At 31.3% G+C, this 26,237-nt stretch overlaps 1 protein-coding gene across 2 annotated transcripts in view; it reads right to left on the bottom strand.

Annotated features, from left to right (window-relative positions):
- The window catches only part of LOC145327120 (juvenile hormone esterase-like), a 100,228-nt gene that overhangs the window by 5,715 nt on the left and 68,276 nt on the right, over positions 1 to 26,237 (bottom strand). For both annotated transcript variants that reach the window (XM_080170655.1, XM_080170656.1), the window contains exons 14-23: positions 25,177 to 25,251; positions 23,879 to 23,948; positions 22,924 to 22,985; positions 22,168 to 22,250; positions 21,906 to 21,999; positions 21,233 to 21,350; positions 16,170 to 16,269; positions 13,649 to 13,739; positions 5,636 to 5,697; positions 2,997 to 3,053 (exon numbers count right to left, since the gene is read on the bottom strand). In XM_080170655.1, coding sequence (XP_080026781.1) covers positions 2,997 to 3,053; positions 5,636 to 5,697; positions 13,649 to 13,739; positions 16,170 to 16,269; positions 21,233 to 21,350; positions 21,906 to 21,999; positions 22,168 to 22,250; positions 22,924 to 22,985; positions 23,879 to 23,948; positions 25,177 to 25,251 — 812 coding nt within the window. The remainder of the gene's footprint in view (positions 1 to 2,996; positions 3,054 to 5,635; positions 5,698 to 13,648; positions 13,740 to 16,169; positions 16,270 to 21,232; positions 21,351 to 21,905; positions 22,000 to 22,167; positions 22,251 to 22,923; positions 22,986 to 23,878; positions 23,949 to 25,176; positions 25,252 to 26,237) is intronic.

Raw genomic sequence — 26,237 nt, 5'->3', positions numbered from 1 at the left:
TCAATATAGGTTGCTAACATGGACATCACTTATTGGCCAATTCGTTTATCCAATAAAAAGGGATAGGATGGGGTAAAAAGGATAGATGGGAATAATCGTTATTTTAACCAGCTAAAAGTTTCATTTTATTAGAGTACATGTTAATCTTGTGTAAGTTCCAAGTAATAATAAATCCAATTTTTTACCATTCATAGATTACAATTACTAGTAGTATATAATGTTTGAGATCTGGTTTTAGAATCACAGCCACTCTATAACTAATAGGAGAAAAGCTACTGTGAAAAATAAACCCCGAACCACTTCATTATGCAATCTACATTTTCCTGGATATTTTGTCTACGGTAGTCCATAAGTGTACAGCTTTACAGTACATTGTTTCTATTTGTTAAAGCAACACGTATGATAAAAGAAAAAGATTCTTTTTAAAGTAAAATGCTTATATTTCAATCAAAATCTATATTTTTTTTATTTTTTACCGATCCACGTCATTATGCAAATCAATGAGAAAACGTTTGTTTTGCACTTTTCTTCAATTTTAAAAAATGATTCTGATAAAATAGCAATATTTTAAGGGATTTATCCATTAATTATAATGAAAAACAGTTTAAGGTAGATTTTAATGATTTTTCTAAATAAGAAATAATTGAAAAAAGAAATTCTATCCTTATCACTTTAGAGGACAGTTGCTGACCTCAAAGTCTTATGGATGAAGCTAAATACATGTTAAAGATAAAAATTACCCTGAAAAGTATACAAAAATGTTTTTTGATGTGTTAAAAAAATCCATTTTAAAATCTTGATTTTGAGGATGATGGCCTTTAAGATGCTCTTACTGGTGGTGAAGGTGAGCTAAATGTTATCTAAGTACATGACCATTACAACAACTTGTCTATTAACCTATGTACCATTTTTTGTAGTCATAGCAGCCTCCAGTGAAGCCTCTCGACATGAAATATAACCATTATCTAAAAACTACATTATTTACTTTATGAATTTTAGTAATTAAAATTGCAATTTTTTTCTTTTTTAATATTGCTTGGCTGGAGGCTGCTATGACTACAAAAATTGGACCATAGTTCAATATATAAGTTTTCTTCAAGGGCATGCACTTTGATAACATTTAGCTCACCATCACCACCAGTAAGAGCATCTTAAAGGCCATCATCCTCAAAATCAAGATTTTAAAATGGATTGTTTTAACACATCAAAAAACATTTTTGTATACTTTTCAGGCAAATTTATATTTTTTACATGTATTTAACTTCATCCATAAGACTGGGGGTCGGCAGCTGTCCTCTAAAGTGATAGGGATAGAATTTATTTTTTTCAATTATTTCTTATTTAGAAAAATCAATAAAATCTACCTTAAACTGTTTTTCATTATAATTAATGCATAAATCCCTTAAAAAATTGTTATTTTATCAGAATTATTTTTTAAAAGTGGAGAAAAGGGCAAAACAAACGTTTTCTCATTGATTTTCTTTTGATTTGCATAATGAAGTGGATCGGTAAAAAATACAAAAATATAGATTTTGATTGAAATATAAGCATTTTACTTTAAAAAGAATCTTTTTCTTTTATCATACGTGTTGCTTTAACAAATAGAAACAATGTACTGTAAAGCTGTACACTTATGGACTACCGTAGACAAAATATCCAGGAAAATGTAGATTGCATAATGAAGTGGTTCGGGGTTTACAAAGAATCGCCTCTTAAGGTGCGTTGCCACGAAAGAGACTATACCCAAATTTTTTTCTAATTTCAAATTTATTTATATTCCCTACGAAATATAATTTGACTTTACCATAAATTCTTACTGCATAACAGTTTAATTTTCTTCTTTTAACCGAAACAATATGTAAGCTCGTTGCAGCGCTAGTTATATACATTTTTTTCTTGTTTGCACATATTTCATATTTATCTACATATATATTATTCATAATGACACATATTTTATATCAATGGATATTGACAGGGTAGAATTTAACGTCAAATTAGGTTGGTAATATCAACCTCATTTATTGGTCAGTATGTACATCCGGTAAGAGGGGAGGGGATGAGGTAAAGTGGGTGGATGGAAGGTGTCGTTATTTTAGCCAGCTGCTCTTTATTTTAATCTAAAGTTAATGATGTCCATTGTCCTACTACAAAGACTACTTATATTTCAGGGATCTAAAGGGATAAGACAATAGCCGAAAAATTGATGCACATCTCAAATGATGATACACAAAATTACCGATTTTTAGATTATAATTAGTGGTTTAAACATTTGGTCACTCTACTTAATAAATATAAGCCAACAAATAAGAAAACGTTATTATAAAACTTTGGGGATTAACAGCCCAATGTCCATTCCCTCCCTGCTAATATAATCTAATTTTATTCCCAAATATTTAGATAATTTTCCTAACCTAATTTGGTGATGATAACATAAATATTTCAATATTTGCTCTGATACTTTTAGGTTAGGATAATGTTTTCTTTTTATTATAGATATACAATATGTAAATTCATAGCTTCTAGAAAATGTTAAAAAGCGCCCTACAAAATTTTGGTATTTTTCGCATCATATTACAGACAGCTTTCCGCAGATATTGAAATGCAAAATAATAAGATTACAACCATTGTTTAAGCCCCAAAGGGCCGAAGTCCCGGACTATCATTTTAAAATAGTTAAGTATTTAATCCCTGAAAATTTCAGCCGTTTATCTTTAATAGGAGTTAAGAAAATCATGAAAACTAAAAAATCTAGGAATCGAACTAGCACCCCAATTTAGCAGCCTTCTATCTTTTATAGGAGCCGAGAAAATATCGTTTCCCCCTTTCTGTCTCAGACTTACAGACGGACATTTCGAATTATAGAGTAGCTTCGCTAATAAAAAAAATAATAATACATTATTCTCATGTATTGAGATTATCGAATGTTTTGCAAAAGTCAAACTGTCTAAAACTATTCTAAAAATTTAACTTCATTAATTTTTCTTTAAAATACTTACGCTGAAATTTCAAAATATTCTGAATCTTCAACATTGAACTCTTTCCATTTCTTGTTACTAAAATAATTACATAAAATTATAAATTTGACTACAAACAAGGAAAATCCTACACATAATTAACCAAGTAATTGCATGGTAGTATAAACAGTTGTCCGCGGATATAAAAACTGGTTTTAATATTATGATTGTACATGAAAACTGGATATAATACAAAGCTATACAATCCACCGGATATTAATCGGTTTCGAAGCCATACTGGAATAATTTATTCTTGAATTAGAAAATTAAAAGTAAAAATTATTTGCATTATTATAGTGAAAATAAGATTTAAACCTTTACAATTTATACAAAGCCCAAATTGTGTCAAAATTGTGTCAAATATCATCCATGTGACGTCATGAAAATGAGGGAATATCAGTCTCTTTTTAGGGGTTTTATTTTCCACTTCTCATCACATCTCCCTCATTTTATGACGTCACATGGATCATTTTTGACATAATTTTGACACAATTTGGGCTGTGTAAACAATTTATACTAAGATTTTTATCATTAGAAGATAAATAACAAAACAAAAACTATAAAAGCCCTATTTTAGATTTAAAAATTGCCTTGATACAAAGAAGATGCGCATTTGATGGAAGTAGCGTAATTTACAAGTTATTATCAAAAAGCATACTTATAATAATATTATGAATGAATAATTGAATAGCACAAGTGTGTGTATACATCACAAAGTATATAATTGGAAAAGTTACTGAAAAAAAAGTGGTCAAAATCCATCATTTTGCCAGTTGACAATCCATAGTTCCCCTCTGTTATGATAAAAATTTTAGGTTAGGTTAAATTAATGAGCCATAGAGTGTAACTGGACAAAGTGTCTCAACAATCAGCCATGTGACGTAATAGAAATGAGGGAGATGAGAGGAGAAGTGGGAAAGAAACCCCCTTTAAAAAGAGATGGAAAATCCCTTATTTTTATGACGTCACAGGGCTGATTTTTGAGACACTATGTCAAGTTACCTCAGAGATAAATCTCCTTCAATGAACAATATTTGGATCAACTGCAGTTCACGGTAAAATATTCCTGGTAACGAATATTTACAAAAATTTATGAATTTTAAAGGCTGTTAGCTGCCAAACGGCTGAACGTACAGATCATGCCCACACACTGTTTTAAGCAGCATAAGAAGGCCTACAAATAATCTGGACAAGCCAAAAATCAATAATGCATAATTATCTCGCAGTGCAGAGAAATGCGCGAAAAAGGCATATTTTATGAGTTTTTTCTTCAGTGAAGCTTTCTCTTTGCATCATTGGATCTTGGCTATTCCAGATTATTTGATTATTTCTTATGCCGCTTAAAATGGTGTGCGGGTATGATCTGTACGTTAAGCCGTTTGGCAGCTAACAGCCTTTAAAATTAATAGATTTTTGGAAATATTCGTTACCAGGAATATTTTACCGTGAACTGCAGTTGATCCCAATATTTTTATAAGTGGGGGGTGGGTTTCAATACGCGTCTGCTGGCAATTTAGAAATAAATCACAGATAATAAATGGGAAAAGTTTTTTTGAGTATATATCAATACACAACAATGAATAAAGAATATACGTGAATATTTTGACAGCGGAAAAATTAACTTGCTAACAAGGAACTCATTTATTAATCAGTTCGTTCATCCAGTAAAAAGGGAGAGGTTGGCATAAACTTGGTAGATGGAGGGTATAGTTATTTTAGCCTGCTGCGTGTTTTACTTAATTAGAGAACATGGCGTAACATCCAAGTAATAGTATATCCATTTATACAACAATTGATAGGTAAAAAAAAATTGTGTTTTCGGTCATCTTACATCCACCAGCCCCTCCCCCCCCCCCGCGAAAAAAATGAAATAATCGTTACCAGAATGTCTGTACGTCCATTTTTAACATGTTGATGTTTAACTTTTTTAACAGCAAATTTTTATGTGTTATAATAATCCGATTGATCTGATTTTTGGAATACTGATTCCTAGGACAACATAGATCAATATTATGAGCAAAGTTAAAAAATGTAAGTATGTCCTTAGGCTTCAACCTTATCCTGTATTTAAGCAGTTTTTCAACAAAATTACTTACAATTTTGTTTCAACTTTTATAAATTTATATTCTGATTAATCAGTTCTGACACTAATGTTAAAATGTTAATATTTGATTGTCCAACCGTTTCAGAGCTTCGATTTTATGGATGTTGTCATTCTTTATCAAATTAAACCAATGGACGTATGGTTCGACATACCTTACTTATATAATAGCATCTCTATATTATAAAACTAGCTGCTGCACCGCTAGCCTCTAGGGGCTTTACCCCAAGAGGTTTAATCAAAACAATTTTTCGTATTTTAGATTTAAAAAAAAAAAAAAATTTTAATTTTTTGGGGGTGGAATTTTTTTTTATTTTTTTGGGGGGTGGGGGTAATTTTCAGTTTTTGGGGGTTTGGGGTGTCCCACCCCCCAAGAAAATAGTTATAAACCTTCTCAAGACCTATGAGAAGCTACCCTGTAAAGGAGAACCCGATCGGTTCAGCGGTTAGCGAGATCCTTCGCTACAAACAGACAGACAAACAAATAGACATCGTTCTACTTTGTATTATAGACACCTACCTTGGAGTAGGGTGTTTGTGTGTCGCGAAGCTACTCCACATCTCAACAAGTTCTTCACTAACCTAAAATTTTGAAAATTTATGTATTTGAGTACAATCAATCTAAATTTGTTGGAGATTATTAAGAGAGCATAATGGATAGATTGTTCTACAGCCAATTCTTATATCTACCGAGGCCTAGCTATTCTAACAATCAATTCTACAAAAAAAATCACGAAATGTTTGGAAGTAAAGTGGGGGTATATCTTTTTTTCTCCATGTAACTGGAGAGGGGTGGATAAGAAGGGGAGGAAAAGGGGAAGGGGGATTGTGGGGAAATTTTCCTTTAGAATTGTTTGACCGAATCACATTACCTTTTCCCTGATATCTACCAGCTTCTAAAAGCAGAATTTTGATAATTTGATATAAATTACCTTACCGTACATTATATTCATGGAGGAAGGGTACATTTGGCTGTTTTCTTATAAGTTAAGGACTTTTATTGATTTTTTATTGGTTGATTCATTAAGTTGAGTAGCTAGTCGCTTCAGCCTCTAATTGTAATTTACAGAATGGGTAATTTTATGTATAATCATTGGGAATATACATCAATATATCGGCCATTGTCTTATCCCTTCAGATCCCTGTTCTGAATCACTAAACTAATTTGTGCAATAATTGAGAAATAAGTGGGAAACCCTTATTTGATATAATTTTTGGTGATTCACTCAAAGGGTTCCAGGACAAACGCAGGAGTCCCAAACGTCGGAGTGGACAAACGCAGGAGTGTTAAAATATTAATTTAATTAGGTATTTTTTATACAGGTTAGGTTAGGTTAAGATATGAATATGCAAATAAGCCCCCCGCAGGGGTTAGGCATTTAAAAAACCTAAAAAATGGTTAAAAATAGGTTAGGTGAGGTTAAGTATCCACTCCTGCGTTTGTCCACTCCGACGTTTGGGACTCCTGCGTTTGTCGTAGGACCACTCAAAGTACCTTGTTGAGCACTTATAACCCCCCTCGCCCTTATTCTTTAATACATTGAAAAAAAAGGGGGATTGGAAGTTTTTCATTTCTTTGTTTATTACTGAAGGTCAGGTTAGGTTAAGTTATGTTGGGTACTGAGTAGCCCCGAAGGGTTAGGACCCCTCACAGTGGTTACGCATCCCCTTTTTTTCAATTTATTTTTAAAAAAATTAGAGGATGTTATCAATGCTTAACAGGCTCTTTAAGTAAAGGCACCTAATTTTCTTTCCAATTGATATTTGGCTTTTGCAATAATTTGTAAACAACAAGGTCATGTATGTTCATAAACAAAAAGTAAAAGGGATAAAACATTCTTTGAGTGAAATTTCCATAATAAACCTTTTTTCAAAAACAAAATAAAACCTTAAATACTAGTGGCTGCGTCCCTAGAATATAAAGGATCTGTAAAGGAATAGAGAAAGAGGTAAAAGAAAAACCTAAAAAAAAAACAATCTAAGACTTCAATTAAAAAATACTATAGCATAAAATCGTCCCAGACCCTATGCAAAGGTTCCCTAAAAAGGAGAACTCAATTGTTTCAGCGGTTATGAATATTTTAAAGGACAGAAAAATATCTTACTGTTTTATATGATACTAGCGGCTACGTCCCCTAGAAGCCTCTAGGGGCACTTAAGGTAGGAGGGGGTAAAATTGACCTTATCCCATTTTAAATTTGAGTTTAAAAAGAGTAAAAAAATATTTTTTGGGGGGGAGGGGGCTGAAGACACCCTCCCCAAAAATAGTTTAAAACCTTCCCAGGACCTATAAGAAGCTTCACTGTAAAGGAGAACAATATCGGTTCAGCGGTTAGCGAAATCCTTCGGGACAGACAAAAAACGCTTACTACTTTATATAATAGGATGAGTTAACTCTAAAATACTACAATTCATTTATAATGGCAGCACAGTAGGGAGGGAGGGGACATTGGACTGTTAATTACAGCAGTACTTAAAGTTTTAGAAACAATATTATTATAGAGTGCTAACAAACTTTGGGTACTTCTATTAGATTTTTAATGGTTGATCTATTGAGTTGAGTGTAAAAACATATCCACCAATAATTTTTAATCTATAGAAGGGCAATATTGTTTATCATCATTGGAGATTACATCGCCCATTGTCCATTGTCTTATCCCTTATAATCCCTACAGGACAATAATTTTAGAGTATCTGTGCTATAAACAAGCTTTATACAGTTAGGGAGTTGAATCCATTATTATAGAAGCAGAAATATAATCTATGATTATGGTTTTGACCCTCTAAAACTGTAATCTACCTTTCCACTTTCCCCTCTCTTGGTGAAGATATCTTCAACGCCGATACGATTTTTGAAATGTAAGATTCTACTTTCCCTTCTCTTGGTGAAGATATCTTCAACGCCGATACGATTTTTGAAATGTAAGATTCCACTTTCCCCTCTCTTGGTGAAGATATCTTCAACGCCGATACGATATTTGAAATTTAAGATTCCACTTTTGCCTCTCTTGGTGAAGATATCTTCAACAAGAGAGACAAAAGTGGAATCTTATATTTCAAAAATCGTATCGGCGTTGAAGATATCTTCACCAAGAGAGGGGAAAGTGGAAGGGTAGATTACAGTTTTAGAGGGTCCAAACCATAATCATAGATTATATTTCTGCTTCTATAAAAATGGATTCAACTCCCTAACTGTTATAGTCAATTTAAACTTTATATACTGTTTATATACTGTGCGCACAAATCACTTTGTTGATTCGTCTCAAAAGTTGGAGGATTTTTTCTTTTCCTGAAGAAGTTGCTGATTGATCAAAACTTAGTGTCATTTGGGTAATTGAGAATTGGATTGCAACCATAATAGTTATTTCTTGCATCGTATTATAAACAGCTTTCCGCGGATATAGAATGTACAATTATAAGTTTGAAACCAGTTTTTTTGTATTCGTATAAAGCTGGTTTTAAAACGATGCTAGACATAGTTTTTTAGTATGGATGAGAACCGGTTCCTATCCACCAGATTCGAATGAATACGAGAAACAAATTTACTCGAATGTGCGATTCGCATATTTAGTGTTGACACAGGAATCTAAAGGGATAAGTCAATGGCCAATAAATTGACATACATCTCTCACGATGATACATACACAAAATAACCCCTTCTGCATATTTCAATTAGCGGTAGAAAAGTTTGGACACTCAACTTAATGAACCAACCAATCAAAAGTCAATTTAAGTCCCCAACGTTGTAAAGCCAAAGAATAGAAAAATGTTATCATTAAACTTTGGGGACCAGTATAATAAACAGCACAATGTCTCCTCCCTTCCCTGGTTTTGACATGTGTGTATAATAGGATATGTCACAAGATGGTGGCCATCACAACTTACACTCTACTCATACAATAGTTGGAGACCTCATCAAAAAGAAACTTTAAGAACTAGTATAATAAACAGCCCAATGTCCCCTCCTTGGCAATTTTTGACATGTGTGTATAATAGAATATGTCACAAGATGGTGGACTCAAAACTTACTCTACTCATACAATAGTTGGAGACCTCAACAAAAAAAAAACTTTGGGTACTAGAATAATAAACAGACAATGTCTCCTACCTCCCTGTTTTTGACATGTGTGTATAATAGGATATGTCACAAGATGGTGGCCATCAGAGCTTACTCTACTCATAAAATAGTTGGAGACCTCAACAAAAAAAAACTTTGGGAACTAGTATAATAAACAGCCCAATGTCTCCTCCCTCCCTAGTTTTGACATGTGTGCATAATACAAGAGTTGGAGACATCAACAAAAAAAAAACTTTAGGGACTAGTATAATAAATAGCACAATGTCACCTCTCTTCCTGGTTTTTACATGTGTGTATAAAAGGATATGTCGCAAGATGGAGGGCATCACAACTTACACTCTACTCATACAAGAGTTGGAGACCTCAAAAAAACTTTGGGAACTAGTATAATAAACAGCACAATGTCTCCTCCCTCTCTGTTTTTGACATGTGTGTATAATAGGATATGTCACAAGATGGTGGCCATCAAAACTTAGTCTATTCATACAATAGTTGGAGACATCAACAACAATACACTGTATACAAGGAACAAATAATAATTATATACATATAAGTATAAGGATCAGAATGTTTGCCTGAACCGATATGGTCCTCTTTCTTACAGTGAAGCGTCTCGGGAGGTTAATTTGAACTATTTTGGAAGAATTAATCCCACTCAGCAATATTTTTTACTTTTCTTTTTAAAGCCAATTTTTAGAATGATTAAAATTCCATTAAGGACGTGTTCCTAAAAGCTACATAGTGAAAACAGCAATATCTTTAATAATGAATAAAAATAAGATAACTTTAGAACAAGAAAAAGATATAGAATAATAGGATACATCTGTTTTAGCATTAAAATAATTAAAATATGGGAATTGTAGAACGATAAAAAATATATAGAATAATATAATACATAGTCCACATAGAATGAATAAAAGTTTATTTGTAAAACATTATGTTTCATGCATTAAGCAATCTTCAGTTACAATATAATACAGATTGTTTCATCATTATACTTAAATAATACCACCAATAAATTATCAAATCTCAATATTAATCAAAGTACGTTTTTCCCATGCCATATAAAATTCAAATGAAATCCACAACATTACCAAATTAAATAAGAAGTGCATATATAACATAAAAATCTACTTACAAATTGGATGGAGTAAGAAAAAATCTTTAAAACTTTCTTTTCGTGTATTTTTCTGACGTTAAAATTTAGTTAAAACTTATTCTGTTTGAGTAAAATATCTAAGCATCTCTATAATTAATTCCTAAAAATGTAAGTATGTCCGTAAACAGTGTACAGTATTTTTGCAATTATGCAAACAATATACAATTTTGTTTAGACTTATAGACTGATATTCAAATTCTGACACTCTACAAGTGTACATTTTCGATTGTCCTAAGCTGAATTCTTTGTCATAGAAAATTTTAAAAATTCTCTAAAAATTGAATAAAAAGCTTGTAGGTATTATGTATTTAGAAGATTAAGATTTAGATGATTAAGGCCAGATAAGACAATTTAACGTTTGTTCTTCAAAGAAATATTTAATAAAATTGACTAAAAGTACATCTAATTCATATTCGCTCCTAAAAACTTTAGATAGGCTTTAGACATATTTTTTTTAATTTTGAAACTTTTGACTTATGTAATACATTTATTACTAAAATAAAAAGTTCGCTGTTAATCAAAATAAAAGTTTTACTGCAGTTACTTTTGAAACTTATAGTTTTAAAATTTTCTATTACATTTATACATAAGTTTAAAATTATTTATTTCGCATCTTATCTATGATTGAATTAAATCAGATAATCGAAGAACAGATATGGTTCTCCTTTACAGTGATACTTCTAATAAGGGCAGAGAAGGTTTCATCCTTCTTATAGATATCGCCCAATATCTATAACACAAAGTAGAATGGTGTCTGTCAGTCCGTCTGTCTGTCTCTCAAGATCTCGGTAACCACTGAACCGATCGGGTTCTACTCTTCAGGGAATATACCTATTGGTCCTATGGTGGTTTTAGGCTATTTTTTGGGGGGTGGGACACCCCAAACCCCACCCCCCCAAAAAAAAAATATCCCCCTCATTTTTTTTTAACTTACCTCTTGCGGCGAAGTCCCTAACTTTAATCAAGAGCGGAGGGTCAACTCATCCCTACCCCCCTTCTTATTTCTATAATGGGTCCCCATATGTTCTAGAGGCCTAGCCGCTAGTCTTAGATATTTTTGTTTTAAAACAAACTTGTATAAATAATGTTACTTTTCCCAATTACGCCCTCTAAACTTATGTGTATAATATTGACATGATTTGGTAGAGAGAACACTATCAAAGGCTTTGCTCATATCAAAGTGAATGAAATTGCCCTGTTAATGATCTAATTGGAACATTATATCAGGGATCTACCTACAGGGATAAGACAATGACTCATAAACTGTTGTACATTCTCAATGAATATACACAAAATAACCCCATCTATAGATTACAATTTGTGGCTGAAACGTGTGGACACTCAATTTAATGAACTAACCAATCAAAATTCAATAAAAGTTCTGAAAAGTTTATCAGTCAACGAATAAGAAAATATTATCATAAAACTTTGGGGATTAGTGTGATAAACAGCCCATTGTCCCTCCCTAATATTATATACTCTTTCATCTTAACCAGAATTATATGGCGAATATGTTAAATTAGGATAAAAAAAAAAGTTGGTTGAAATTTCAAGCAAGAACGATACCGTCTAATGACAATAAAGCTGTATAAAGAGAAAGAGATAAAGAGAAAGAGAAGGGGGAGAGGATATTAAACTACAAAATACTCTGGTACCCAAAGTTTTAAACAATTCTTATTCATTGGCTCTAAAACTTTGGGTATTTTCATTAAATTGTGAATGGTAAGTTCAATTAATAATTCTAATCTACAAAAGGGATTTTTGTTGTACAATGTCTTATCCCTTTATATCCCTGACAGACAGATGAAAGACAGAAAACCAAAACAAAAATATGCTCCTAAAAAAGGACATAATAATAGCCTAAATCCAAGACTTAAATAAAAACATAAAATAATCTAAAACCATCCTAGGTCCTACGAGAAGCTTACCTAAAATAGAAAACCTAATCTGTTCAGACAAAAAACTCACTCTTTTATATAATAGGATTGTTTAACAAAATGAAGAAGAAAGAAATTGAGTTTAAAGAAATTATTTTCATTATAGACTAAATTAAAATACAGGATAAAGAGAGACAAAATTTTACTGGGAAAACGGCTAAGTTTAAGAGTTCTAAGAAACAAATACTTCTTGTTTAGTTTTATATTTTGCTCTACCTAATATATTTGCCCCATAATATATCTGTCCATCTGTCTGACTGTAATTTTCTAAATAGGTTTAAACAATTATTATTCTCTATAACCTGAAGTGGATAAAAAAACTAATATTTGGATTAACCAACCTTTTGATTGTACAACATTTTTGTTGAGTCTTAAAGTGTGAAGGCGCCTTTTTATGAACCAAGGAATTATACTTGGCTTAAACATCACAAACAAACATCCTGTTACTTTATGATAAGGATTACTTACCCCCTGTTCTTCTGGTGACTTGATGTACTATATAGGAATTATACTTGGTTTAAACATCACAAACAGACATCCTGTTACTTTATTATACAGATTACTTACCCTCTGTTCTTCTGGTGACTTGATGTACTGGGTAGGAATTATACTTGGCTTAAACATCACAAACAGACATCCTGTTACTTTATTATAAGGATTACTTACCCCCTGTTCTTCTGGAGACTTGATGTACTGGGTAGGAATTATATTTGGCTTAAACATCAAAAACAGACATCCTGTTACTTTATTATAAGGATTACTTACCCCCTGTTCTTCTGGTGACTTGATGTACTGGGTAGGAATTATACTTGGCTTAAACATCAAAAACAGACATCCTGTTACTTTATTATAAGGATTACTTACCCCCTGTTCTTCTGGTGACTTGATGTACTGTGTAGGAATTATACTTGGTTTAAACATCACAAACAAGCATCCTGTTACTTTATTATAAGGATTACTCACCCCCTGTTCTTCTTGTGACTTGATGTACTGGGTAGGAATTATACTTGGTTTAAACATCACAAACAAACATCCTGTTACTTTATTATAAGGATAACTTACCCCCTGTTCTTCTGGTGACTTGATGTACTGGGTAGGAATTATACTTGGTTTAAACATCACAAACAAACATCCTGTTACTTTATTATAAGGATAACTTACCCCCTGTTCTTCTGGTGACTTGATGTACTGGGTAGGAATTATACTTGGTTTAAACATCACAAACAAACATCCTGTTACTTTATTATAAGGATAACTTACCCCCTGTTCTTCTGGTGACTTGATGTACTGTGTTGGAATTATACTTGGCTTAAACATCACAAACAGACATCCTGTTACTTTATTATAAGGATTACTTACCCCCTGTTCTTCTGGTGACTTGATGTACTGGGTAGGAATTATACTTGGCTTAAACATCACAAACAACTCATCTCCGTGACATACTCCAGTACTAAATTTGTAAATATTTTTCTCGTATTCATTCGAATCCGGTGGATAGGAACCGGTTCTCATCCATACGAAAAAGCTATGTCTAGCATCATATTATATCCAGCTTTCTACGAATATAAAAATGTACAATCATAAGATTAAAACCAGTTTTTTTTAGCACGTGCCTACGGCACCTAGGGGCTAAAAAACTGGTTTTAATCTTATAATTGTACATTCTATATCCGCGGAAAGCCGTTTATAATACGATGCGAGAAATAACTATTATCGTATTAAATAGGAGAATGTATGAAGTAATGTATCCATTTTTTATACTGAAATAGTTATTTCTCGCATCGTATTATAAACAGCTTTCCGTGGATATAGAAAGTACAATTATGATTGTACATTTTTATATTCGTAGAAAGCTGGTTATAATACGATGCTAGACATAGTTTTTTCGCATGGATGAGAACCGGTTCCTACCCACCGGATTTGAATGAATACGAGAATAGTTATTTCTCGTATCGTATTATAAACGGCTTTCCGCGGATATAGAATGTACAATTATAAGATTAAAACTAGTTTTTTTAGCCCCGAGGTGCCGGAGGCACCGGCTAAAAAAACTGGTTTTAATCTTATGATTGTACATTTCTATATTCGTAGAAAACTGGATATAATACGATGCTAGACATAGTTTTTTCGTATGGATGAGAACCGGTTCCTATCCACCGGATTCGAATGAATACGAGAAAATGTCTTACAATATAATTTTACTGGTGTCTCATTAGTTATTGATTGGCGGCGTTGTATAATAATATTCCAACATTTTTTGATAGATAATACATGGCATAATTTCATACTATAATAAGTAATCCAGTATTGCTTAAACCCGATTAATATCCACTGGATTAGAACTGGTTCTCAGCCATTCTGAAAAATCTGGGTAGGAATTATACTTGGCTTAAACATCCCAAACAACTCATCTCAGTGACACACTCCAATACTAGATATGTTAATATTTTTTTAAAATATTTAATTAGGGTCGGTCTGTATATATGTTTGCCTTTCATCAGATTATCATATATTCTCATAAAGTGAAACTTGTAGCTGTCTAAAAGAGCAACCCCCCCCCCCATAATCCAACGTTTTTACTCTATCCCCTTCCACCCTACTGAATAAACGAACTGACCAATAATTGAAGTCCCTGTTAGCAACTTAAATTTACGCATTTTTTTTTCCTGTCATAATATCCACGTATATTCTATATCCATTGGATTATATAACTCTCAATTAGTTGGAGAAAGAAAATATGTCGTTATTGTCTCTAAATTTACAATTACTACCATATTATTTTCCTTCTATTTTAATTGGAATCAAGTTTCCAGTATGGCTTCTAAACCGATTAATATCCGCAGGATTAGAACCGACTCACTAGAATACTGATAATTTATGTATAGCATCGTATTACAGACAATTTTCCACTTCTGTAGTATAATTAAGTTTCAGACAAGTTTAAGTTTTTGGCTTAAACGGAGAAACATATTCATTTACTCTCAATTACTCAGGAAAAAGTTAAGAGAATATTTATTAGATTTAGTTGTAATTGAGAGTCCATATACAGAACATTTCTGGTTTGGAGTCGAGCCTTCTTTAGGCCAATTCAGCTACATAAAGACATCCTATTACTTCAACGAGTTTAATACAGACAAATATCCCACCTCTTCAACGCCTTCAAAGTTATACAGCTAATTAATACTTTTGTATTAATTAGACAGACAGTCATCCTGCTGCTTTGGTGTTTCTACACACAAACAGACATCCTACTACTTCAGAAGCTTTCCAGCATAATTAATCAATAGTTTTAATCATTTAAGTATATTTAATATTTGCTAATAAAGTATTCATATTTACTCATAAATATAATAACCATATTTAATCAAAACTTCATTTAATCTTAGTTAAATAAATACTTAAAAAGATATATTTGATATTTGAATTAAGTACCCGAATCTACTCTATCATTTAATTAGTGTCAGTCTGTCTACATTACACTTCTATTAAAATAAACATCATAAAATTAATACAAGTTTTGTTAGTTCGGGACTTTGGCCCTTCGGGGCTAATAAACTGGTTTTAATCATTTTTATTTTAATATCCGCGGAAAGCTGTCTATAACACGATGCCATAAATAACTATCTAGGTGAAAATAATTACATTCTTCATTTATTTTCACAATAGATATAATCTAGATACATACTCTCTAAATCATTCAATGGGAAATCAGTGGAAATCATTTATTGTTCATTGCTATATTATTTATCTCTTAAAAAAAAAAAAAAAATAAAAGTTGCAATGGTTAAAATTATGGAAATATAATAGATTAAAAGACATACAGGGGGAAAGAATAAACTTCAATACATGATTAAACAATTGATTATGATATATATATTACCTGGAGGTCATAAGGTCGAGTCCAAATGTGAACTTTAAGAAGAAGTGAAGACCAAGTTTAGCTGGGGTCAGGGCCACCACAGGGTACAGACTCAAGGTTCCTAAAAAGAAACTTGTTAGGAATTACCAGTGCCTGTCCAAAGAAGATAAAGTATAGAATAGAATCCAGGTAGAAGATTCTGCCTGGCTAGCCTGAAATAAAATTGGAACTTTTAAAACACCAAAAAGTAGTTCTGGCTTTTAGTAAAATTGCATGATTTTAGAAATTATTCAGATATATTATTTAAATAAATGCCTTTTTAAAACGTTTACTAAAAGCCAGAACGACTTGCATCCAACCACCTTTCTCAAATACACAATGGATTAAAACTTTATACTATGTGCAAAACCTTAAACAACATTATATTGAAGTGAATTTCGTAAATTAAATTTAAGGTTTTTCAATTCTATACTTTATCTTCTTTGTGCCCGTCAGCTGCCATTCAACCGTAATTAAGCTTCCTATTGACTAGCAGCTAAGCCCTGAGAGGCCTCTAGGGGCACTTGAGGGGGGAAGGATTGAATTTGGCAATTCAATTCTTTTATTTTAGTTTTAAAATACAATACCCAAAATTTTCCATGGACCTATAACAAGTTACATTGTAAAAGAGAACTATATCGGTTCAGCGGTTAGTGAGATACTTTGGTACAGACAGACTTACACAGATTCTTTATTATAAGGATTAGCTGACAAATTAATTTCTGAAAAAATTGTTTGACCATATACAAGTAAAACCGAGTAAGACATTTTTAATTTTCTGCAAATACCAAAAAAATATATTAAGACGGGACAATTACATATATGATTTCTTTTAACTCTAGCATTGGGTATAAAATTTACGTGGATATTATGACAGGAGAAAAATTGTCGTGAATTTAGGATGCTAACATGGACATAACTCATTGGTCAGTTCGTTCATCCAGTTGGAGGGAAAATATAGGGTAAAGGGGGTGGATGGGAGATTAAAATTTTAGCTAACTACAAGATTCACTTTATTGGAGTACTTGATAATCTGGTGTAAGATCCTAGTAACAATAAATCCATTTTTAGAAAAAATAAACAATTATCTCCTAATCTAAATTGAACGCTTTCTTAAAATCTTAAACAAAAAATAACAAATAAGGGGTAAAAATTATATGCTTTTAGACGTAAAAAATGTTACCCACTACTGCTAAGTCTGGCACGTGACACTAATAGTGAGAGTAGGTGTTAAGTACTTGATCCTTCAACTAGCGCAATGCATTACTATGCACAGTTAGGACTTTCTGACAAAGGTCGTGTATTCAAAGAATTGATTGAAATTCCCTTTATGAACATTTTACTATAATCAGTACTCATAAATGCCTCTTTATAAAAAAAAAGTTGGTGTCTGTTCTTATATGTTGCCATGCCCTCAATATTTTTTTAAGAGAAAGGGGTAAAAGCACTTTAACTAGAAAATTACCAACCAGACGTATTGACAAAAAGTTTATTAGAAAACCCAAATATATTAGCACCCGCAGACAAAGTTAGAGTTGCGTAACATAATAAACTTTAAACCAATTCCAAGAAAAAAATATGGTTCTAATAAAACAAATTATTTTTTTTCCGTATTTAAACATATTCTATTCGATATATTATTACTTGGATGTTCCAACAGATTTTCATTTACTCTATGAAAGTTATATTGCAGGTAGCTAAATTAAAGATCCAGTCCCTTTATCCCCTCCTCTTCTAATGGATGAACAACCTGACTAATAAATGAGGTACATGTTAGCAACCAAAATTGACGACAAATTTTCTCCTGTCAATATGCCCACGTATATTCTATATCCATTCCAATTCTTATTCTATTCTAAAGCAAGTCTAATTTATGTTGCAAATTTTGAATCTTAAAATATGTAAACTTTTTAAAAATCTTGCAAAAATTTTCATTTTTTGCTCAATAGAATGAATGATTTTTAAGATAAATTCAAGAAGCATTGTATTGTGAGAAAATATGGGTTATATATTTTATATTTGCCTAGCTAGCTAAATAAAACCATAAGCATAGAAAAGCATTCTAAAAATTTAAAATACAAGTCTTAAGTAATAAGTCATGCAGCAAGTATTGGTTAAGTGCATGTAGGTCAAGTTTTTGGATATATAAAACCATTCCTGTGCTACGTGTAGTATAGGAGCTACGTGTTAAAATGTTCCAACTTACTTTAAACTTGTCAACCTTTTTCTCACATTTTTTAACAATATAGATCCTAAACTACAAATATTACAAAAATTATAATTATGTTTCCAAAATCTGGAGTTTATGACGATTAATGATATGCATATTATTGTACTATTAATACAAGCTGCGCAATTTCAATTTTAAATATGTGTGCATTTTTTTGCACAAGCTTTAAATTCATAAATCTTCAAACATAAGACCTTTGCAAAAACCGGTTTTTAACGCATAATTTGTTGAAATATTCATTTTAACAATTTGAAACATAAATGTACCGAAACAGGTTTTGCAAATATATAAAGCATTTATTTTCTATGCATAATTAAGTTTTAAAAAAATCTTTTTTTCTGGAAACACCCTATATACAGTGTGTTTTTTTATGAGAACTTTTTTGAAAGCAATCTTACCCCACTAATAGTTATCAGAATTTAATGATTAATGGCTTATTTTCTTTGTTTTTTAAGGCAATTAATAGAACAACAAAAAAATATTTCAGTTTTTATTTAAAAAGTAGAGTAAAATCTAAATTTCAAAACTTAGGTGTCAACATATAAAAATGGTTTTAGCGCATTTTTCTTTAAAAAATGGATTTTCTATAGTCGACTTTTGGGGGCCAGTACTCCCTCCCTGGTTGAGATATGACCTTCAAATTTTGATATGTTATAGTACATGTCCCTAATAGTATCTGTATACATTTTTAGCTCTATATCTCAACTTTGAAGTGTTTAGCAGCCATTCTTGGCCTTGCAAAAGGTTGATTATTTGAGCATAAGAAAAATGCGCTAAAACCATTTTTAGATGTTGACACCTAAGTTTTGAATTTTAGATTTTATTGTACTTTTTAAATAAAAACTAAAATATTTTTTTGTTGTTCTATTAATTGCCTTAAAAAACAAGCAAAATAAGCCATTAATCATTAAATTCTGATAACTATAAGTGGGGTAAAATTGCTTTCAAAAAAGTTCTCATAAAAAAAACACACTGTAATATGCTTGCTATCATCTAAACCTTTTTTATGATTAAATGGAAAAATTGGGTAACATTCCTATTATCTTGTTCTTTTTAATAGCATTTAGATTTAAAATTGATTTTTATTTGATATATATATGTTAATTCTTAATTTTGACAAGTAAAAACATACTAACAATTACGAAAAGTAATTGATTTGCTAATGTTAGTTGGCGGCCAGACATACATACATACAAAGAGTTGCTGCACTACTAGCAATTATTTCTTGGATTTCTTATTCCCGCTGGACTGTAGTACAGGGCTAGTTTATCTATCCGCAGGGAAATATTTACTAACTCTCAAGCTTCGCAGGGATCTATAGGGATAAGACAATGGTAGATAAATTGGTGTACATCCCCAATCATAATCATAGACAAAATTATCCATTTGTAAATTACAATTAGTGGTTAAGACGTTTGGACATTTATGATGATAACCAAACCAATCAAAATTTAATAATTGTCCCAAAAGTTGTTGCGCCAACGAATAAGAAAACTTTATTATAAAACATTGGAGACTATTATAATAAACAGCTCAATCTCCCCGCCCTCCCTGGAAGCTCTTCTACTTATCTTACAAGAAAAATTTCTCAAATTTCCATTAGGTCACTTAGAAATCCCCATTTATAGCAAATTTTTATATTTTTGGAAAATAAACTGCAATTAATAACGCTATGCTTATCAGTAATGCTCTCTTGTTTAGATAACCAGCTGAAAGAACCACCAAGTGGCTATCAAAGGTCTCGAGAAAGTCAAACTGACATAAACCTTCTTTAAGATTCTCAAAAACTATCTGCAAATAAAAGACTCAGTAAACCTACATATCAGGAAGGCGATTATTTCTCTTATTTGTGTATTCGATGTATTATGGTGATCTGAAATATGTTAATTTCCCTTCCTCCCTCAAACAAAAAAATAAAATGCTTAGACATCCTTGGTGTAAGGGAAATTGGAATTCTTTGAAACAAATGTATATTAGGGCTGCTATAACTATATACTAGCGGCTTCGCCCCTAGCCTCTAGGGGCTTTATTTTCTAAAAGTCCAGGGGGGAATTTTAAAAATTTTGTTTACATTTTTTTTAGATATTTTCTTTATTTTATAACATTTTATAACTCTTTATAACATTTTATAACTCTTTATAACATTTTATAACTCTTTATAACATTTTATAACTCTTTATAACATTTTATAACTCTTTATAACATTTTATAACTCTTTATAACATTTTATAACTCTATAACATTTTATAACTCTCTGTAACTTTTTATATTGATTTATAATATCATTTTTTTTAAAATTTCTTTGCCATTAGCCTTTTTAGGGCATCGCCCCTACAGGAGAAGGAGGTTTCACAATCTTTTTGAATTTGATAAAACAAAATTTAAAAGAAGAAAAGAAATTTAAAAAGAAGAAAAATAATTGAAAATATAAAAAAATATAAAAAAGTATAAAATATATATACTCTATGATTTATTTGTCTTTTGAAATGAAATTCCCACAGGGGAAGGTATTTAGCTATTGAAGAAAGTAAAGAAAAGGGGGTGGTTAAATAATGATTTAATAGTCAATTTCAAGGATTCTATCTCTTTTATTTTAGATTAGCACACACAGTAACATAACTTGTAACTTTTTATATTTTCAAAAGAATTGCTTCTTTTGAATTAAATCTTGGAAAATTAAATATTATGAGTACATACCAGGATAATTACCATGGACTAGGGAATGCTATTCTGACAAACAATTATAGTAAAACGTTAAATCACCAAACCTCGATAATACTTTAAAAATAGACAAAATTCAAACTGTCAAACATACCTGGATAATTATAAGAGTACAGAAACACAGGTACATGCTGTGACATCTCACAAGCTGCCAGGTAGCAGGGAGCTACAAACAGGAAATCTCCGTACATTTCAATAAATTTGTCTGTGCTGTAAATGAAATATTTTTATTTTAAACACTTCATAAGCAAAGCTAAGATTCAAATTACCAGCATTGCCAAGGGAGGGAGTTTAATAAACTAAGTTTATCATTTAATAGTTTAAAAACTGTAATTATTATTGTGGATGTACATCAATTTATCGTCAATTGTCTTATCCCTTCAAGTCCCTGGTAATATCAGTAGGTAAGTCTGTATGTAACTTCTATTTTCTTTCCCTTTCTCCTTTTAGGCTTTCCCTCATCATGGTAAATTTATAATCAACAAGCGACTGCGCCTGTAGCATCAAGGGGCTCTTTATTCGAATGGATATGAAAGGGCAGAAAAATAGCTAAAAACCATACCCAGACTCTATATAAAAATGAAATAGCCTAAAACCATCTCGGGGCCAATAAGAAGTTTCACTGTAAAAAGGACTAAATCGGTTCAGCGGTTAGCGAGATCATTCCCTACAGACAAAAAAAAACTTACTACTTTATATGTTAGGATTATGGAAAAATCAAAGTTAAAATAAATAAACATAAAGAAATATAAAATATTTTAATTCCTTTGTTTATCTGTGCAGAAACCAGTGTTTCCAAAATGTTTCTTTCTATACTCCATACATAGTTTCACTTCTTCATCTTGTACTTCACTCTTCTCTCTACATAGATAGATAGATAGATAGATAGATAGATAGATAGATAGATAGATAGATAGATAGATAGATAGATAGATAGATAGATAGATAGATAGATAGATAGATAGATAGATAGATAGATAGATAGATAGATAGACATAAAGGATATATTGATAGATGGATAGAACTTACGTGGCAAAAAATGCCAGAGGTCCAACAGTTTCAAAATTGTTCCAAGCTTCTTCAAATTTGACTCCATCTTTTTCATAAAATGCCTAAAATACAATTAACAATATTCCAATTTTATATAATTTATATAATTAGGGTCGGTCCATCCGTAAGTACATCTGTAACGCTTAACTTTTTCCGTTAATTTAGACATGTTAGAATTGTCTTGTCGATTTTAAACTTTGCATGATGATTCCTAAAAGAGTATGATACGATTTAGGAAGCTTAGCAAATCTATAAACGTTACCAAAATGTCCGTACGTTTATTTAAAGTTTTTTTTACATCAATTTTGTATGTGATATAATTATCCTGTACATTTTATTTTTGGAATAATGATTCCTAGAACAACAAAGTAAAATTTTTTATGCGAAGCATCTCCATAATCAAGTCCTAAAATGTAAGTATGCCCTTTAAACAGTATACTGTATTAAACAGTTTTGCAACAAATTTACGTACAATTTTGTTTAAACTTACATACATATGTACATACATTATAATCTTTTTTTTCAGTTTTACAAAACTCTACAACAGTTAATGTTGTTTTGTTTTACCGTTTTAGAGCTTCGCTTTATGGATGTTGCCATCCTTGTTAAATAGAAAAAGAACAGGAAGAGAGTTTTCTTGGGAGGTGGATCTACCCTCCTAAAAAAGTTAAAAAAAACTTTCTTTAAATAAGAATAAGTACTTGTATAGTAGCTCCGCTACAAAAATATTGTTACCTTGATTAAAAGTCCTTCATTTTCATTGGCTCCCATTATAACTGGTACTTTGTTAAACTTGCCTAAACATAAATATAGTTTTAGTGCCATTCAAACATACTTTAGTTACTACTAATGGGTTCTAGATACACTGTTTATTGTGCTCTTAGGAAATCAATGCGATTATTAAAAGCGAAGCTTTTTCTATAATTTGGGTCGGTCTGTATGTCCGCCCGTCCGTAACGGATGGCTTTTTTCGTTAGTTTAGGCATATTAGAATTAACCTATCGATTTCAAATATTTGTATGATTATTCCTGTAGTAGATAGGTACGATGTAGAAAGCTAGCAACTCTATAATCGTTACCAAAATGTTGATTTTGAACTTTTTAAACAACAATTTTCATGTGATATAATCATCCGATTGATCTGCTTTTTGGAGTACTAATTCCTATTACAACAAGGTACAATATTTTAAGCGAAGAATCTCTATTATCAAATCCTAAAAATGTCAGTATGTCCTTAAACAGAACTCTGTATTTAAGTTTTGCAACAAGTTTATGATTATATGTTTTTCTCAAAACTTATAAATTTATATTTTGTAAATTCAGTTCTGACACTCTAAAAGAGTCAATGTTCGTCTGTCATGCCGTTTCAGAGCTTCGTTTTTATAGATGTTTTCATCGTTGTTTTTGCTATTAGCCCTTGCACTTTTAAACATTTCGTACATTCTCGGTATATTTTGTTAACGTTTAACCGATCGTTAGACTTTAGAAATTGTGGGCAGATATCAAGGATCTAAAGGGATAAGACAATGGGCGATAAATCTATGTTCATTTCAATTGGTGGTTGAAACGTTTGAACACTCCATAAAAGTCCCCAAAGTTGTTAAGCCATTAAATAAGAAAACGTTATTATAATACTATGGGGACTAGTGTAATAAACAGCGCCTCCCTCCCTGGATAGATATAGTTTTACCTTTTTTGATAAGCTCCATGGGTTCTTCAGGCATAAATGGATCCTCAACCAAACCACCATCAAGAATAGGCTAGAGATATACAAAAATATTCAGATTATTCATTAATTATTGAAACTCAAATCAGAAAAAGGTTGTGTGAATAGTTATTTATTGCATCGTATTGTAGACAGCTTTCCGCAGATATTAAAATAAAAAAATTATAAGATTGTAACCAGTTTTTTTAGCCCTAATACATGATTTTTGATATGGTAGAGAACCGGTTCTAATTCTGCTGATATTAAGCGGTTTCGAAGCCATACATGAAAAACATTTTAATATAATCCTTACCATGTTATTTTATTTATTTTAATATTTAAGATGAAGCAAAAAGTAATATCAAAAGCAATTTAATAATCTTTTTTATTAGTAGCGAAGCTACTCTATAATTCGAAATGTCCGTCCGTCTGTCCGTCCGTCAGTCACGAAGTGGGGGAAACGTGATTTTCTCGGCTCCTATAAAAGATAAAAGGCTGAAATTTTTTGACAACATTCCCATTATTAAGGAGCACAATTAATTATAAAACATCAATGGCGGTCGGAACGCTTTTTAGCAGGTTTTAGGCTATTTTTGTATTTTTCACATTTTTCTCCATATCTTTGGTGTTTATGGTCCGATTTCCAAATTTTTTTCAATTATAGATATTAACATTAAATTTCCTGTCATTTAAAGAAAACAACTATGACGGTTAGACTGCCTTTAAGCAGGTTTTAGGCTATAACTGTATTTTTCACATTTTTCTCCATACCTTAGGTGTTTATGGTCTGATTTCCAAAATTTTCTTTTAGTTATAGATATCAAAATTAAATTTCCTGTCGTTTAAAGAAAACAACCATGGCGGTTTTTATATGTTTTACTTAAGTCCCCATAGCTATGGTGTTTTTGGTTCAAATTGGGATATCAGTATCAAAATATTTTTTTTCCATTGTTATGAGCATCTTTTATATAATTTACTTTGACCGTCATCAGTATACAAAATATGTGTTTATTTTCTCCAATAAATATATTCTTGATTTTATTAAATACACTTTAAATCTACTTGTACGTATTCCCATCCATGATTTTTTGTGCTTCGCTACTTATGGATGTTGTTATCCTTGTCTTCATATATATTTGGATTTTTGGTAACGGGTTAATCATCCTGCATATTAAGAGAAGAGAGTAATTACAGTTGTTCTTCTTTATGAGTCCAGATTGAACAGTCGGTCGTGCCTACCTTACAATAAACAGGAGCCAGATTGAACTGTCGGTCGTGCCTACCTTACAATAAACAGGAGCCCTTACAAATTCTTCCAGAACTCCAACCTTTTCTTGAATCTCAAATGGGTCCATTTTCTAAAATAAAAAAAAGTGTCGTTTAAAACCCATATTTTAAAATTATTACTATGTGAAACAATAAAATTTTAGCCGCTTTCAATTTTGAATATGCTATATCATATCATATTTATATTATACCCTTTTCAATCAACATTTTTAAAAGCTATCCGTACGTCCGCCCGTCCTTCCGTCCGTAACGGATAGCTTTTCGTTAATTTAGGCATGTTAGAATTGTCCTATTGATTTCAAACTTTGCATAGTGATTCCTATATGAGTTAGGTACGACTTCAAAAGCAAAGCAACTCTATAATCGTTACCAGAAAGTCCGTATGTCCATTTTAACATATTGCTTTTTAACTTTTTTAACAATAATTTTTTATGTGATAAAATTATCCGATTGGTCTGATTTTTGGAATACTGATTCCAAGGACAACAAAGTAAATTGTACTAAGCGAAGCATCTTTATAATCAAGTCCTAAAAATGTAAATGTCATTAAACAATATCCTGTATTTAAGCAGTTTTTAAACAGATCTACTTACAATTTTGTTTCGTTCGATTTTAATACATTTATATTCTGATTATTCAGTTCTGACACTTGACTCAAGTGTTAATGTTCGTTTGTCCAACCGTTTCAGAGCTTTGCTTTTATGGATGTTGTCATCCTTGTTCCATACTAGCTACTAAGTGGAAGGTACAAAAAAGAGAGACAGCGTACAGTGTCTCAAAAAAATTAGGTCACACAATAAAATGACCAATAATAGGCCAGTATACATTAAATTGACTAATACAGGCCTCTCATTTATGCAATTTATGCTGTCTCCCAAAAAAAACTTTAAATCTTATGAAGACATATGCAAAGAAAGCCTAACTGAAAAGAGCAACTCTAACATTTTGGATATTGATCCAAAGTATTTTTTTACAAAAGAGAAAAAGAATGCAATAAAATGTATCTTTTTTTCTAAAATTGCAAATTTGCAATTTTTAAACTTTTCTTTTTAAATTA

Source organism: Acartia tonsa, chromosome 8 (assembly GCF_053477335.1).
Source record: "Acartia tonsa isolate MP-2025a chromosome 8, ASM5347733v1, whole genome shotgun sequence".
Lineage (NCBI taxonomy): Eukaryota > Metazoa > Arthropoda > Copepoda > Calanoida > Acartiidae > Acartia > Acartia tonsa.
The sequence above is the reverse complement of the archived record's forward strand: the minus strand, read 5'-3'. Positions and strand labels throughout refer to the sequence as shown.